The 17,317-nt window shown below is 45.7% G+C and overlaps 2 protein-coding genes across 9 annotated transcripts in view; one reads left to right on the forward strand and one right to left on the reverse strand.

The window, feature by feature from the left end:
* The window catches only part of AFG1L (AFG1 like ATPase), a 53,668-nt gene extending 43,215 nt beyond the window's left edge, over positions 1 to 10,453 (forward strand). For 5 of the 7 annotated variants that reach the window (XM_085857633.1, XM_085857636.1, XM_085857637.1 and 2 more), the window contains one exon: positions 9,757 to 10,453. In XM_085857633.1, the coding sequence (XP_085713759.1) occupies positions 9,757 to 9,888 (132 nt within the window). In that variant the 3' untranslated portion in view covers positions 9,889 to 10,453. The remainder of the gene's footprint in view (positions 1 to 9,756) is intronic. The other 2 variants (XM_085857638.1, XM_085857634.1) reach the window with 1 other exon arrangement.
* FBXL4 (F-box and leucine rich repeat protein 4) overlaps positions 234 to 17,317 on the reverse strand; it is a 71,522-nt gene continuing 54,438 nt past the window's right edge. Inside the window, exon 8 of one of the 2 annotated variants that reach the window (XM_085857626.1) lies at positions 234 to 1,354. In XM_085857626.1, coding sequence (XP_085713752.1) covers positions 1,311 to 1,354 — 44 coding nt within the window. In that variant the 3' untranslated portion in view covers positions 234 to 1,310. Of the gene's footprint in view, positions 1,355 to 4,545; positions 5,951 to 17,317 lie in introns of those variants that run through there. The other variant, XM_085857628.1, reaches the window with a different exon arrangement.

Here is a 17,317-nt window from a genome sequence, read left to right on the forward strand (position 1 = left end):
CCATGACCAAGAGACTCGAAACCAGAAGATCGCAAAATCAACTTCACACATCGAGAAAGGTACTGTACCCGACAGGGTGGTTACAAAGTCACGTTACCTTCTCCTTCCCCACCCCTTACCTCCCAAACCATCATCTACCCTGCTATGTTTCTCATATTATACATGAAAAAAAAAATATATATATATATATATATACATACAGGGTGTCCTAAAAAATGTACTCACTCTTTAAATGATAATAAATGCGTTGTTTATTGACTTAGAAGCAAGATTAATGGATAAATGCATGTTTACAAATGTTCAAACTGACGACCATCACGTTCCAAACACAGCCGATAACACGGACCAATGGATTCAACAGCGATACGAATCATTTCATTTGGAACTGCAAGACATTGTCTTTCAATTTCCTCTTTCAGCTCATCAAATATTGCTGGTTTTGAGCCGTAAACCTTATCTTTGAGATGTCCATTGGAGTGAAGTCTGGGGAACGCGCAGGGAATTCAACACTACCTCTTCGCCCACTCCATCTGTTCGGAAAAGTTGCTTCGAGATAGGCCCTTACAAAACGGTGGTAGTGGGGAGGTGCTCCATCTTGCTGAAAGTAAATCTCTTCATCACCAAATATCTCTTCGACACGTGGACCGACGGATTCCTGCAGCAAGTTTAAGTAAACATCCCCAGTGACAGTTTGGTCAAAAAAGAATGGCCCTAGGATGCCCAATGCTGATATCCCACACCACACAGTAACCCCTGGTAAGTTTAAATGGTGTTCCATAGTAACATGCGGATTTTCAGGAGCCCGGTAGGTGCAATTGTGTCGGTTAATTGAGCCATTTAACTTGAAGCTGGCCTCATCGCTCCAAACAATTTTGGATGGAAATGCTGCATCTTCTTCGCATTTGCCCAGGTACCACTCACAAAATTCAGCTCTCCGGTCAGGATCGTCTTCATTTAGAGCGTGGATTAATGTTGGAATGTAACTTTTCCAATTAATTTGCTTCAAAATGCGATGGGCGCTTAATTTTGGGATTCCTGTCTCATGAGCCATTTGTCGTACAGATTTCCGTGGGGATCGGTGGAGGGTTTCCAGCTATTTATTTTCCTTTGCGGGGGTGGTTGATGACCGTGGTCTTCCTGAACGCTCCTTATGGACCTCATGCACAGTTCCATCTGTTTCAAACGTATCTCGGATGCGAGCAATGGTGCGTCGCGTTGGTGGATCTATGTGAAAATGTCTTCTAAATTGTCTTTGCACTTCCATGATGTTTTCGTGCTTCCAGTAGCACTTCATGATAAATTTTCTTTCTTCAAAACGTAGTCGTACTTCTGCCATTATTATGGTCAATTTGATCTGAAAATAAATGAAAAATTCAATGAGTTATGATGAGTCAAAATGTGAGTACATTTTTTTGGGACACCCAATATATATATATATATATATATATATATATATATATATATATATATATATATATATATATATATATATATATATATATATATATATATATATATATATATATATATATATATATATATATATATATATATATATATATATATATTGTGGATTCTCGCCCGCCGGTGTGCGAACAACGGCGTTAAGCCAATGGCGGCCGTCTCACCCACCGAACGGACAATCCAGTCGCGGCTTTCCGGATAAACGCCGGAAACTAGCCACGGGTGTGTTTTTAAGCACACCACAGCCTAGTCAATATTTTACCCGTGCGCGACAGGGTCAATCGCCGAATTGTCGATATACCTAATTATTCGCGCGGGCAGACTACCGAGAGACTGTACCTCAACGAGGCCGATGGGAAAACGAGCCGCTTAAGCAGCTCGCTCCGTTTTGGGATAACCGAGTGGGGTGTTATCGCGAGCCCCGTTGGACCCCATCACTTTACCGGCTATTTAAAAACCAACTTTATTCCGAGCGCAACATGGCAGTTCAATTAGGGAAAGAGGACGCAACGAACGGGTTACATTTAAACAAGCACATTTATTTCACACACACAACACATATGCAGTCATGTATCAATTAATGCACGTATGCAATCATGTATGCACTCAATGCAAAACACGCATGCAGTAATGCAGTTATTCTAAGCAAATGCAGGTCAGGGACAAAACACGAGCAAGACAAAGAGCTACCACCGTCTATTTATTATGTACACACTTAACAGTTCTACTTGAAGACATGGCACCACAACGTTCATTCAAAAGCAAAGAAAAACCCCAGGACAGATGAGGGGTAGACTGGACCTCCTTGGGGTCTTTATAACACGGAGCCGTGTAGACCGCAAAGGCTCCGCGAGACCAAGCTGGCTACCTTCACCTTGCTGGGGCGACCCGCAACGTCCCGTCTCCACGACCCACGGTAAGGCACGGCTCGGCAGGCCACGCGCCTTGGCTCCGCTGCGCTCTCTCCAGGCCCCTACCGCGGTTCCACTCACTGCCCACCACTCCGATAAGACACCCTCCTCTCCTTTCCACACACCTCCACAACCTCCGGCGCAGAGAGAGAGAGAGAGAGAGAGAGAGAGAGAGAGAGAGAGAGAGAGAGAGAGAGAGAGAGAGAGAGAGAGAGAGAGAGAGAGAGAGACACAGACACAGAGAGACACAGAGAGACACAGAGAGACACAGAGAGACACAGAGAGACACAGAGAGACACAGAGAGACACAGAGAGACACAGAGAGACAGAGACCGCGCGCCCTTTTATATCCACGGCGCCTCGCCCCCCTCCCTTCCAGCACGCGCGCGAAGCTTCCAGAAACAGGGTGTTTTCCTCGCCGAATCGGGGCCTTTCCCATTCTTTTTCTTTCTCCCGGTGTCTTTTCCGCACGTGTTTTTCGTTGGGGGGAGGGGTGAGGCCGTTGTCCGTTCTCCCCCGATGAATGCTCGGCTTCTCGCAACCGTGCTGAGGTGGCAACGTGGTGGTGGTTACAGTGGTCGTTGTAATGGTCGCGTGGCTGGTGTTTTGTGGTGGTCGTGAGGGTGGTGTGGTTGGGCGCTTGTGGTTAGGGTGGTTGTGTGAAGGCGGTGGTGGAGGTGTTGGTGGTGCTGGTTGTTGTGAAGCGGTTGATGAGAGCGATGGTGGTGGAGGTGGTTGTTGCGAGCGGTTGGTCCAAAATAACGATAGTAAAAGAAAAACGGCTAACTGAAGATTCACAGCCCGCTTACACGAATAATTCCCTTAGACATCGGTGGGGAAATCCATCTGAACACAAACTTAGACATAACTGATCTAAGGACCTATATGGTGCTCTGCGAATTTCCACAGCCGTAACAATATGTATGTATGTATGTATGTATATATATATATATATATATATATATATATATATATATATATATATATATATATATATATATATATATATATATATATATATATATATATATATATATATATATATATATATATATATATATATATATATAATATATACATACACACACACACACACACACACACACGTTCATGTTTTGGTTTTTAAGACGATAAAAGTTTTGTATATTCATCGTTTACATTTATACCTCTTGTGTGTTCAATATATTCATCTATCATGTTCTGCAGAGGTAGTCCAGAAGCCAAAATCTGTAGCTAGCCTAGAAAATAGGTTCGCTGCTGATTTCATGTTAGAATGGTGCAACTGGTGTTTTTGAAGAGTCTAGGCATGACCAAGTCTAGTTCCACTTGTTGCCAAGTCTGCATCTGAATATTATGGCCGCCATGACAGTAATCAAAATGGCCGCCATCAGATTTAGTCTTTTTCTTACTGCAAATTGTACTAGCCAGAAATTTGTCATGATTGTGAAATACTATGTAATCTGACACGAGGAACACTATTTTGTGCTTTATTTTTGTACTGCATCACAACTTTTCACATAATTGACAACTTAAAGACGAAATTGAAAATGCACATACGAGCAACAAATGTGAAAAAGAAAATGTTTAGCACTATTGATGGAGATGGGTTTACAGTCAGTCAAAGGTTATTTCAACAGCTGTCAGATTCTTTCTAACACAAAATTACGTTGCTTTGCAGAAGAGAAAAGTGTTGTGAGAACACCCAAGTACAATTTTCAGAGCTATTGATCGGCTTGTACACTGAACGGGTTCCTACAAAGGGCTTTGCATCCACATGCTTTCGTGCAAGGCAGTCCATTCCGTGTACATTTGCACCGTCGAGTTGAGCATGACCCACGGCATTTGCATGTCGTCAGTTCTACACAGTAAGCAGTAATAGGCTGTGCAGTCATGAGTCGCGGCTGAAATGTCTCGTTGCCATCTTTGACGACCTGTTCCCACCCACAGTTCTCAGGTGCAGGTAGATGTGGTTCAGATTCCAAGGCTCTTCTCCACACAAAAGTCTGGTAGTGCGTTCGCTTGATGTGTAGAATCAGAGCATCGCGAGTTGGAGGCAGATTCTCAATAGCTTTGTTCCTTGGGATCATGACATTTCCATTATCTCGGAAGCATTGTATAACATCATTGGCAATTGCTGTGTCAATGCGCCTCACTGTATCGTACCCAACTGTGTGTGCAGCTGCATGAAAAAGATTGACAAGCTCTTTTGAGCGTGTAGCCTGGTGAAGAGCAAGGCCAAGGCCCAGGTGTTTGGGGGTCAGTTTTTTGCCTCCTGAAGCCACATGAATAATGTCTTGGCAGATGCTCAGAACTTTGTTCTTGGTATCTGTCTCATCCGCTTCTTCATTGTCCATATTGTCAGTGCTGTCACCACCACAAAGAAGCTTTACAAGCATGTACAGGGTTTCAGGTAAAATTCGCTCTGCATTTTCTGTGTTCAGTCCACCGATAATGCTATGCCCTGGAGAGTGTTTTACGTCACTGTAAATCTTTATGCCCACTCTGAAGATCCAGCTAAGGATTTCGTTCTCATGATGAGGCAGACTGCACTGGGCCAATTCATCTTCTTCAGAACTTTCACCTTCTTCAGATAAATCATTCACGGCGGTTCTCATGGCAAACTTTGTCACAGTTGAGGACACAACTATGAGGGGTTTTGTGACATCCAATGGCTGCACGAATGTCACCTTGTCACTACCAAAGTGAACCTCCACTTTCTGCTTGAAATTGTAGCTTTTGTAGGCTCCAGCCTCAATTCCAAAATCATTCAATAACAGCATGCTGTAGTGTTCCCAGATGTTTTTCAGGCTAAACACATGTCCCTTCTGCAGCTCTTTCTCAAGCTGGTTCATCACATTTCTGAAACAGATGCTTTCAGGAGACTGGTTTTTCTCTCCACTCTCCTTTTTATACTTTCTGCGAAAAGAAACATAACACTTGAGGTGATATTTACCTTCAGCTGCCATCAAGTCTGAAACACCTGCAAACCTGTGACGCATGGTGGAGTCAAATTGGGCCAAACTAAGCATCCTGGATGATGTGTGATCAAATTCAACATTTGTCAGGACACCAGCTTTTCCAGGAATGTCAGTCTGGCAGAAAGCGCATTTTGACCAATCCATAGTGACTTTGGATCTTAGTGACTTTGCGCGGATCTTAGTGACTTTGGGACATGGTATTTCTCTGAGGAACCTGATGTTGTGGGTATCTCTTCTGCGTAAGTCACAGATTGTGGCTGAATCCTTGACTTCAGTCTGTCTATTTTTTGTGCGTGAGTAAAGTCACTATAGCAGAATTTGTGCCATTGAATCTTTTCGACGTGCTCCGGTACAGAATATTTTCTGATTCTTGAGAATGAGTCAACATATTTAGCGTCATTATATTTCTCTCTTTCTTTACAACATTCAGCTACAGTTTTCACACCAACGATTGTAGTCTTTCGAAGTGGCGTTGACTTGCTAGTTTTTGAACTGTCCTGGCAAATAAAGCATTTATTCCAGTCTACATGCTCTTCTTCTTCTCGATCCCTTGAACCCCCTGTGAGAAATCTTGCGGCTTTCATTTTTCAGTTAGTCCTGGGTAACAGAAAAACACAGTTATGTAGCTTAGGTTCATTTTATAGCAAAGTTGTAAAATTCATTGATTGTGGTTTGTATAATCAGACATTCTAATTCGAGCCTGAACATTTCTTTAAAAATAATATAGTGAAAAACAAGTCATATTATTTTTAGAAAATGGATGGAGCAATGTTTTTTTTCTATACTCCCATCAGCTCAGGCATGCTCAAAAACATGGAAATCGACCCTAATTTTGTAATTTCATGTCAATTTGCGGCTGAAATATGACGAAAAGTGTATTTAATGGCGACCATTTTGTAAACTGTCATGGCGGCCATACTATCCATATCCAGAGTTGGCAACAAGTTGATTCACGTTTCTGTGTGTCTGGACAGTCAATTTACACCTGTTGCACTATTCTAACACGGAATCAGCAGGGTCGTACACTATTCTGCATTGGGCCTCCTGACTAAGGGGGTAACGGGACTTTGTAAACACCCTGTAGATTGTTGGTGAAGAGGCATTGTAAAAGTGTAACTGTTGAAGTGGAATTAGATATTATTCGTCGAATGAATAATAAATTCTCATGGATGCTCATGGGGTGGGGGAGCGAGGAGGGATGGGAGAAGGGAAGACGGTGTGAGGTGAGAGGAGGGAAGGCAGACGTTAGTTGGAGCATCAGTTATGATTCATACTGTCTCATCAAAATGATTCTGCATGGAATAACAATGAAGATGGAAACAAAATAATGTCTGAAATCCATTTTCTACCGGTCATACTATAAACACGGCCTGAACATGTCTGGAGACGAACACCGCCAGGACACATCTGGAGATAAATACCGTCCGGGCGCATCCACAGCCAAGTTGTCTGAAGACAAACACTGCCTGGATACGTCCGGAGACAATTGTGTGTGTGTGTGAGGGTGCTGCACTGTATTAGGAGGGGCAGAGCGAGGATGGGACACAGAGAAGGAGAGAGAGGGGAGTGAGGGGAGTGGAGTTGGCAGAGAAAATGTTATGCTTTCTGAACAACACACACACACAGACACACACACACACACACACACACACACACACACACACACACACACACACACACACACACACACACACACACACACACACACACACACACGGCTATTACTGAAATATAGTATAATTGAAAGGATTGCTGTAAATTATGCTAACCTCAAACATAGTTCCCTTACCTAAAGAACCTTAACCTGCAAACAAATGAATGGTTTTCCGACTGCACAGATCATTAGCTGGACACTGTTCATCCTCGAGGTTTCGATCCTTTCAGCCCAGAACCTCTCCAAACGGCGGATCCACAACCTTGGTCACGGATCCACATCATTAGATTACCTACATCAGTAGATCCACAACCTCAGTTGCATCCATGCAGTCAGTCAATACATCAATGTAACATCACTAATCAGATTTTACTCGCTCTGGGATTGAATGTTTCATCACATCATTACAACTCACATCACACATTCCATTATATTGTTGCAGTTCTGCAAAACCGCATACCTCCATAAGGCAATGGCACCCAACATACAGTGATCCCCAGGCAGTTATGTAATTAGTCTCCGTCCAATCAGATCTTCCCCTCATGCCAAATGGGTGAACAGGACGAAGTGCATTAATAATTATAATAATAGCTAGGTCTAATAATTATATCTCTATCTTCTTTTCAATCCTGATTTCCATCCAACCCTTTCCTTTTATCCATGATACAAATCGAAACACGCACACATATACGATGAGACACCTGCGCAGCCCTATGAGAGAATTACCACAAAAACAAGCATGGTGTTTCACGCATGGCACGCCCTTTCATTCAAATCTACATGCCCATTTACAACCGTGTCTCACCTTGCTCAACCTTCACTCACCAAAAGCTCACCACCTCGACCACCAACATCTCCCGCACACGGGAAAATCATCACGCGCCTCCTCGCACCTCCGCATCGATATGCTTCACCACCAAGCAGAGGCCGCTTGGGCCACATGACGCGGGTACGGGGCAGGCGCATTAGCAGCGCCGGCCGCGTCTCATTGGGGATGCCCTGAATGGGCGTGTGGGACCGACGCGACCCTCATCCAGTCACCAGAACAGGGCAGGACGGGTGATTGGGGGTCGTGGGGAGGGGGGAGGGATCGCAGGACGCTGCGAGGCTCTGGACCGTGTCGCGCCGGATGTGTGAATGAGACCGCTTCCGGCCCAAGGAGCCTGGTAGGGCGGGACCGGGACCCAATAGGAGAGCACGATTCAGATGACAGCGCGTCACTTCGGGTCGTCATCCCACCCTTCGCCCTGGGCTTATAAAAGGTGGATCGTGAAGCCGTTCACCATCTCTCTCACTTCTTTGTCCACCTCTCTGCCTCGCCCACTTATCCGCCTCTCTGCTCCACCCTCTCTTCACTGCACTTCATTGTTTGCCCGTCACTGCATTTACACTCGGAGTTGGTGTGCAACAGACGCTCTTCTGGACCAGTGCGGAGCACACGTTTCCACGAGCCCCGGAAAAGTGATTAAACAGGAGATAACGCGCCAGCTCTTAAGGTGGGATCGCTCAAACGCAGCGTCGCCCAAAGCATACTGGGTTGCGCGGTTAGCCAACCGCGCCAGGTATTGCGAGGCCGTTAGTCATCTGCTCGCCTTCCTTCTGGCGATTTAATCTTCCTCGGGTTTGTGTATGTGTTTATGTGATGACACCTGTCATAACTTAAGTTAAGATCGTAGAAGTTCTAACGGGATAAGTCTGCTCTGTCTGCTTATCAAATTCCTTACTATCCCTGCTGTACATAATAATAAACCCATTTACTGTGCCACATACATTTCCTCGCCTGAGTGTGAACAAATGCTTGTGTAGAAATGTTCTCAGCTCGTTTTCATCTTTTCCTTCATTGGTCCAGCATGGTCCGTATCCTAGCCGAGCCAGGACGTTATCCCCCAACGATGTGTTTTCCAAGCCGGTACATCCTTGGCAGTTACGCTCGGCAGCATCCGATCCAGGCTGTTAGTGTTAAGGTTAGCGTGTCCCCCGGTAATTAAATCACGTGACCATTAAGTAACCGGTGTCCAGTAGACGGAGGACCCTGAGTCACGTGGTTGAGTTATTGGCGCTCACGGTGGATTAGCGACCCGCCGCATCACTGAGTTATCCGTGTGCAACGGCCTGCGATTCCGGAGAGGCTGGTGGTAACCAAAGGCAGCTCCCCCCCACCTTGTGGTCTTCTCGCCCCGACCTGGTCCGCAACAATACGATAATATATTAATTCGTGCACATATTACCTTAAATATAACATGTCCACCAAGCAGCACGACCATCCCCCTCACCTCTGGATTAAACTGACTGACACACACACTCACATTTAATATTATAGATGTGTACTTGAATGTAACTGTCATTAAGCAAAAAGGCTTTGGTACTACACAGCGGTTATATATGTATGTTTTTTGGTTTAATCCCCCAAAAATCGACCTTTTTTTTCAGATATTTCAAAAAAAATTGGCTGAAACACTCCCTGGCACTCACTGACGAACCCCTGGAAGTTTGATTAAGATCCGTTCAGCTATCTCTGAGAAAAATGGCGACACACAGACAAATGGCTCTTGTAGTATAGATTGAAATGAACAAATTTGTACTTACCTGTGAAGGGTTAGGGCTACGTGTTCGTATCGGATGGGAGAGAGAAATCAAAACGTATTATGAAGTAGGAAGAGGAAGAAGCCTTGGAAATCAAACATTAAATGGTGTACATCATGAGCCCGGTATGTGTCGGTATCGACTGACTGTGCATTCCCTCTTTTAGGAATCCGCTGCCTGTGTGTCATTGTTCAGTGGTGAAGAGGAGGCGTTTGCTTTTCAACGTGCTGCTTCACGTCTTGTGGAGATGCAGACAGAGAAATACTGGACAGAATCGGACCACCACAGACGCAGGTGAAGAAACGTTTGGACCTGAGACTCAAATGTACATTTTATTTTTTTGTTTCAATAGAGAAAAGTTTCTCTCGCTGTCTGTCTCTCTGTCTCTCTCCTACAGTTAGTTATTTTTTGCACCTTCTTGTCGGTGTGTGAACAAGTATTGATGTTCTCTTGTCCGCCCTTCATGACCCCATCACACTCGTCCTTCCTTCATGTCCTACACCAACGTTGTCCCTCCCAAACAGACTCCATGGTTACTTGAATAACATGCTCACAGATACCATCGAGTGACGGTCTCTCTTTCCTGCCTCATCTTTTCTATCCTATCAGTCAGAATGCGCCATTCCCCAAAACCCTCCCCATGTTTGCCGTTCAACAGTTATAAATCTATTTTATTTATATAATTCTCATTTATTTCTCTCATATTGTGCAGGTGTTTATTTCTGCCTGTCTCTGCCTGTTTCAAATAAACATCAAATAATCTAATCCCAAGAACTGTTGTGGTACGATTATTAGTTTCTGTTGTGGTATGAAAGATTCATTCCTTCATGGTATGCGTATTGAATAAATCATTTTGAAAACTATGACAGAGACCCAGCTTTCTGACACTCAGTTGAACATTCTTCTCTCCATGCTCATTGCGGTACACACAGTGACACAAAACAGCAGAATAACTCCTTTTCTCTGTTCAAACTGGTTAAATGATTGATTCTTATATCGCAGGCACGTGCAACTCACCACAGGTGGGTTCAATTCCAAAGTAAAGGAGAATCACCTGTTTGAAATCTAATTATTTCAAACAACTTCTAAGAGGTGCCAATATTATTGTCCAGGCCATTTTAGGATACGTATGTGGAATAAGCAAAGATTTCGTGATTTCTTTCAGCTTTTTTTGTTTTGTTCGACTGCAAATCTTTCTAATCTCAAGTCTGAACTCTCAAACCTCTCTCCCTCCTCAAAATCCTGGTGGCGTTTAATCAAATCCGTTTCTGGTGTATGTTCCCCCTCCATCCTCTCCCTTACCTCAAATGGCCGCACTGCTGATACCGCACGTGAAAAAGCTGAATGTCTAAACTCGGTGTTTGCAGCTAAATCTTGTGTCCAAAACCCATCACTTTCTCTACCCACCTTACCCAGTCGCACCCAACTGTCCCGGAACTCTGTGTCCTTTTCTCCTGACAAGGTGGAGAGTTTGCTGTCAAACCTCGACTCAGATTCTGCAACCGGTCCAGACGGCATCAGCCCACGTGTCCTCAAAGCCTGCTCGTCTGCTCTTGCTCACCCTCTCTCTGTTCTATTCACCCTCTCATTTGCTCAAGGCCATCTGCCATCTGCTTGGAAATCAGCAAACATCGCTGCCCTGCATAAAAAAGGTGCAAAAACAGATCCGTGCAACTACAGAACAATCAGCCTTCTCCCAATCATCAGCAAGGTTATGGAATCCATCATCGTTTCAGACATGAAATCCTTCCTCTTCTCCAATGGCTTGATTTCCAATCATCAATTTGGTTTCAGACCAGGTCACTCTACCCTGGATATGCTGCTTCTGCTCTCCCAACAATGGATGGAGGTCCTCAATGCCAGACAGGAAATCCTAGCCATATCACGTTCTTTTGACACAGTCTGATACCCTTCCCGACTCACCAAACTCTCTTCCCATGGTATCCAAGGCCATCTCCACTCATGGCTCGCAGACTTCCTCTCCTGTCGCAGTCACCGTGTGACCCGAAATGGAGTTCTTTCATCCCCTGTTCCTGTCCAGGCTGGAGTTCATCAAGGTCGGGTTCTGGGCCCTGTTTTTTTCTGGTTTTCATCAATGATCTTTCCCACTCTCTGGAAAATCCTCTATATCTCTTTGCTGATGACTCCACCCTCTGCCGTACCATCGGTCATCCCTCAGACCAACAAGCAGCAATCAGCTTCTTCGCTCACTGCAGATCTGGATAAAATCACAAACTGGTCCAACACGTGGAACATGTCTTTCAATCCGGACAAATCTCACACTCACGATGTCTCTTCGAAAGGAGCGTTTAGAAACCCCCCCCCATCCACTTTCTCAACAATCCTCTGGAAGAAGTCCTTTCTTTCAAGCTTCTGGGTCTCACTATCTGCCATGACCTTTCCTGGGAAAGTCACATTTCCAACCTCGCCTCAAAAGCCAGTCGCCGACTGGGAATCCTCCGTCATGCAAAGTCCTTCCTCGGCCCTCTTGAGCTCCTGTCCGTAGCCTGATGGAGTACTGCTCTCCCCTCTGGGCTGGTGCTCCTGCCTCCCACCTTTCTCGGTTTCACGCTGTAGAAACCAAGGCATTTAGGATCATTGGCATCTCCCGCAATGAGGATGTCTTTGGGCCTCTCAATCAATCACCGCAGGTTGGTCGGTGGTCTTTGTCTTCTTCCATCTCCTCTCCAGCCTCGCCCCCCCTGCTCTCTCTGCGATTTGTCCCCAACACATTTCCACAGGGTGCTCAAGGTCCGCCAACAACCCCCTTCTAGTAAAACTACCAAAATCACGAATCACTGCTCACCTTCACTCTTTCATTCTTCTTTTTTCCCACCTTTGGAATAAACTCCCTCACTCTATTCTTTCCCATTCTTCCCTCCAGGCCTTCAAAACAGCTGTTCACCACCACCTCTTATCATCCCCCATCCAAATCCTCGATCTTTTCTACCCCCGATAATCCACCCAAGCCCACTTCCTTCAATTCCCCTGCTTTCCTTCCTGAAAGTCCCTGTAATGTCCATCTTCTATTCCCCATGTTCCCCATCCCATCCCTTTCCCTTCCACAGATCTCCTAATGTCTCTGTTCCCCACTGTTTTGTCCTTCCCACTGTCCCCTCTTGTCTCATGCCCCCTTGTGGGCATTGTGTGTTCGCTCTCACATGAGCCTCGACAAGGTATACAAAAAAAAAACATCTGTGGATAACAAAAGATGTTTTAATCTCAACAATTTTCTGGAAGAAATGGTACATTGTTTAAAGAGTGCAAGGCGGCCAATATTTTTGGCCACGACTGCATGGGGAAGAGAGTTCGGATGAGAGGATAGAAGTTGGTCCATGTTTTCGGGTAGTGAGGTATAAATGGAGTCGTCACTGTTTGGTAAGCCTGGTGTTGGCTTAGTTGGGGTGGTGGCTTGGGATCCTAGGGTCCTGAGTTAGAGTCCCATTGGCCACTGAATTAACACCAGGGGGTTGACCCAGCCTGTCATCCTTCTGAGGTCGTTGAAATGAGCACCAGTGTACTGGTAATAGGGGCACTGCATCAGCGGCATCACCGCGCCCCTAACCAATGATGCAACCAGCAGCCAAAAAGGCAGCACACAATGGGAACTGTTTGGTGGATGGTACAGTACACATAAACATGAGGTAGGAGTGGAGGGAAGCCATAGCCAGAGGTATTCCTGGGGGCATGGGGGAGTGAGGGCAGTGCATGGAGAGTGAGGAAGAGTCTTTGATGAAGAGAGCAACTCCTCCACCAGGACGAGGCTCAGGTCTGTCATTCCGGAGGAGGGAGTAACCGGGGAGAGATACTTGGGAGTCAGAGACGTCTTGGGGGAGGAAAGTTTGTTCGGCAAATTATGTCAGGTTTGTCATTGGCAATCTGCATGGAAAGATCTGCAAGGTTTGAGTGAAGACCCAAAATGTTTGAGGTCCACCCTGTTAATGAAGAGGGAGGGGAGGAGGCTTTGGATGCAGGGGATGGGAGAGGAGGGGAGAGGGCCGGATGAGGAGGAGAAAAGACAAGGTGGTGATTGGTTGAGGTATAGTGGGGAGTAATAAGATATGGGGCAGAGGGGAGTTGAGGATTTGAGGAGGTGGAGTGATGAGATAGAAGAGAGAGGGCAGGGGAAGGAGGCAGCTTTGTGGATGTGAGGGGGGGCATCTTTGAGAAGGGAGAGTGAGGGGGTTTTGAGAAAGGTGAGAAGGAAGCTTGGAGGGGGAAGAGTGTGAAGTTTGCTTTGCGAGGAAGGGTGAGAGAGAAACTTTGAGAGGGAGGGGAGACAATGAGAGCGGGCAGGAGTGCGATGGGAGAAGTGGGGAGAGGGGAGGAATGAGACTTGGTGGAGGTATGGTGAAGAAGGGAATGAGCAGGGGGAGGTACAATATTTGAGGGGTTGGGAAGTTGGGGGGATAGGTGTGGTGAGGGGAAGGAAGGAGTATGTTTGTGATGATGAGTGGTGTACCGATTGAGAGAGTAAGATATCTGTTCGGTTAGAATGGAGACCACAGATGTTGGAATACCACACAATTTGGGATACCAGAGGAGGAGCTGATACTGACGCAGAAGGCAGTGAAGAGGTGCCAAAAGCAGAAGTAGGATGAGGAGCCAGATGGGAGGGGTAAGGAGAGGGGATAACAGGTGAGGGGGGGCTAGGAGGAGGTAGATTTAAGGAGGTGGGGTGTATTGGCACTAAAGTTGGAAAAAAGCACAATTGATGGAACACGAACATGTATTACAAACTGGGATTTATACATTTTTAAGTCAGAGATTTTTTTTTTTGTATACCTTCTCGAGGCTCGTGTGAGAGCTAACACACGATGCACAGCAAGGGGGGGCATGAGACAAGAGGGGGGGAGTGGGAGGGAAAAAACAGTGGGGAACAGAGACATTAGGAGATCAATGGAAGGGAGAGGGATGGGGTGGGGAACACAGGGTATACAAGATGGACATTACAAGGACTTTCAGGAAGGAAAGCAGGGTATTTGAAGGAGGTGGGTTTGGTGTGGATTTATGGGGGTAGAAAAGATCGAGGATTTGGATGGGGGATGATAAGAGGTGGTGGTTAACAGCTGTTTTGAAGGCCTGGAGGGAAGAATGGGATTGAACAGAGTGAGGGAGTTTATTCCAAAGGTGGGAAAAAATAGGAATGAAAGAGTGAAGGTGAGCAGTGATTCGTGATTTTGGTAGTTTTACCAGAAGGGGGTTGTTGACGGACCTTGAGCGCCTTGTGGAAAGATGGTGGGGACAAATCGCAGACACAGCAGGGGGGGGCGAGACCAGAGAGGAGACGGAAGAAGACAGAAAGACCACCGACCTGCCTGCAGTGAGAGCGTGAGTGGCCCAAAGACTCAGCTTCATCGCGGGAGATGCCAATGATCCTAAATACCTTTGTTTCCACAGCGTGAAGCCGAGAAAGGTGGGAGGCAGGAGCACCAGCCCACAGGGGAGAGCAGTACTCCATCAAGCTGCCGACGAAAACTTTCTAAGTGGTCAGGAGCTCAGGTGGACCGAAGAAGGACTTTGCACGACGGAGGATTCCAGTCCAAAGAGGATTCCAGTCCAAAGCAGCACCAAAGCCAGTCGGCGACTGGCTTTGGAGGCGAGGTTGGAAATGTGGCTTTCCCAGGAAGGATCATGGCCGATGTTGAGACCCAGAATCTTGAAAGAAAGGACGTCTTCCAGAGGATTGTTGAGAAAGTAGATGGGGGGGGGGGGTTCCAAATGGTCCTTTCGGAGAGACATCGTGAGAGTGTGAGATTTGTACGGATTGAAAGACATGTTCCACGTGTTGGACCAGTTTGTGATTTTATCCAGATCTGCAGAGAGCGAAGCTGCTGCTTGCCGGTCTGAGGGATGACAGATGGTACGGCAGAGGGTGAAGTTATCAGCAAAGAGATAAAGAGGATTTTCCAGAGAGTCGGAGAGATCATTGATGAAAACCAGAAAAAGAACAGAGCCAAGAACGCCACCTTGAGGAACTCCAACCTGGACAGGAAGAGGGGATGAAAGAACTCCATTTCGTGCCACGTTGACTGCGACAGGAGAGGAACTCTGTGAGCCATGAGTGGAGATGACCTTGGATACCATAGGAAGAGAGTTTGAGCAGGGCAGGGTGCCAGACTGTATCAAAAACGCACGATATGTCTAGGGATATGGCTCCGATTTCATGTCCGGCATTGAGGACCTCCATCCATTGTTTGGAGAGCAGAAGCAGCATATCCAGGGTAGTGTGATCTGGTCTGAATCCACATTGATGATCGGAAATCAAGCCATTGGAGAAGAGGAAGGATTTAATGTCTGAAGCGATGATGGATTCCATAACCTTGCTGATGATTGAGAGAAGTCTGATTGGTCTGATGTTGCAGGGATCTGTTTTTGTACCTTTTTTATGCGGGGCAGTAATGTTTGCTGATTTCCAATCAGATGACCTTGAGCAAATGAGAGGGTGAATAGAACAGAGAGAGTGTGAGCAAGAGCAGAGGAGCAGGTTTTTAGGACACGTGGGCTGATGCCGTCTGAACCAGTTGCAGAATCTGAGTCGAGGTTTGACAGCAAGCTCTCCACCTTGTCAGGAGAAAAGGACACAGGGTCCAGGGACAGTTGGGTGCGACTGGGTAAAGTGGGTAAAGAAAGCGATGGGTTTTGGACACAAGATTTTGATGTAAACACCGTTTAGTTGTAGGAATATTCAAAACTGTACCGAAACACATGTGCGCATATCTGAGGGATCATTTTAAGTAATTAACATAATGTGTATTCATGCTTCAACAGCAGATAGAAGGTATCAACAACACACACATACAACAAACATCCCTCTGCTCCAAGTCATGAGCCAGCCACCAAACCACTAACAGAAAAGTTGAAACACAGGCTGCTTTAACTCTGCCTGAAGTTTTCCATTTAACTGATTCATTCTTTCGTTGTTGCAATGTAACTTCAAACAAGACATTCATGTATGACATCGTTCAGTAATCTTCAGTTAGTTGTCGAGCTCAGAATCGCTTCGAATTCACATTTTCACCAAGATCGAATTCACACACACCACCTCTGTGTCTGGTCTGAAAACACTCAACAGCATCCGCCATGCACTCCAACGAGACTGCACCACAATGCCAGGGCCCTGTCTTTCAATACAAGCTGACATATACCCAGTTATTTGTGTCCACGCCAAAGATGCAACGGCGTATGAGGAGTCTGTCATCATCGTTTTTCCTCTAGAATCGGCACGTGCACTTCGCCTCATCCAGAATCTTCACAGTGTACAGTGATGACCAATCCTTAACTCCACTTTCCGTACTTATTCATTCCCATAAGCTTCACAGGTCACAATACACAATAGAGCACGTTTTATTCCAGTGAAATCTACTGGACTCGCACACGCTCCATTTCAACACTCACTTCATACCACATGCATATCAATGCAAATCAGTGTGCATACAAATCAGATACAAACATAGAAGAGTTCCAGGTTGGAACACTCAACTTGTGTCCTTAACACAAAACTCAACATTTCCAATCACATAGGATTCACAAATCCGTCCAAAGAAGTAATTCCTTGATACAAAACTATAGCATTTACAAATCCGTAACACCTCCACACAATAACAATGCAACAGTTTCACAGCAAGAAAACTTCCAGTGAGTACAATGAACAAACAGAAATCCAAACAGGTAACTCAACAAACATTCGTAACACTTATTCGTTCTCCCACTTGGGGACTTGAACC

This window comes from Eptatretus burgeri, chromosome 15 (genome assembly GCF_056783735.1).
Source record: "Eptatretus burgeri isolate ZD-2024b chromosome 15, Ebu_testis_v1, whole genome shotgun sequence".
Lineage (NCBI taxonomy): Eukaryota > Metazoa > Chordata > Myxini > Myxiniformes > Myxinidae > Eptatretus > Eptatretus burgeri.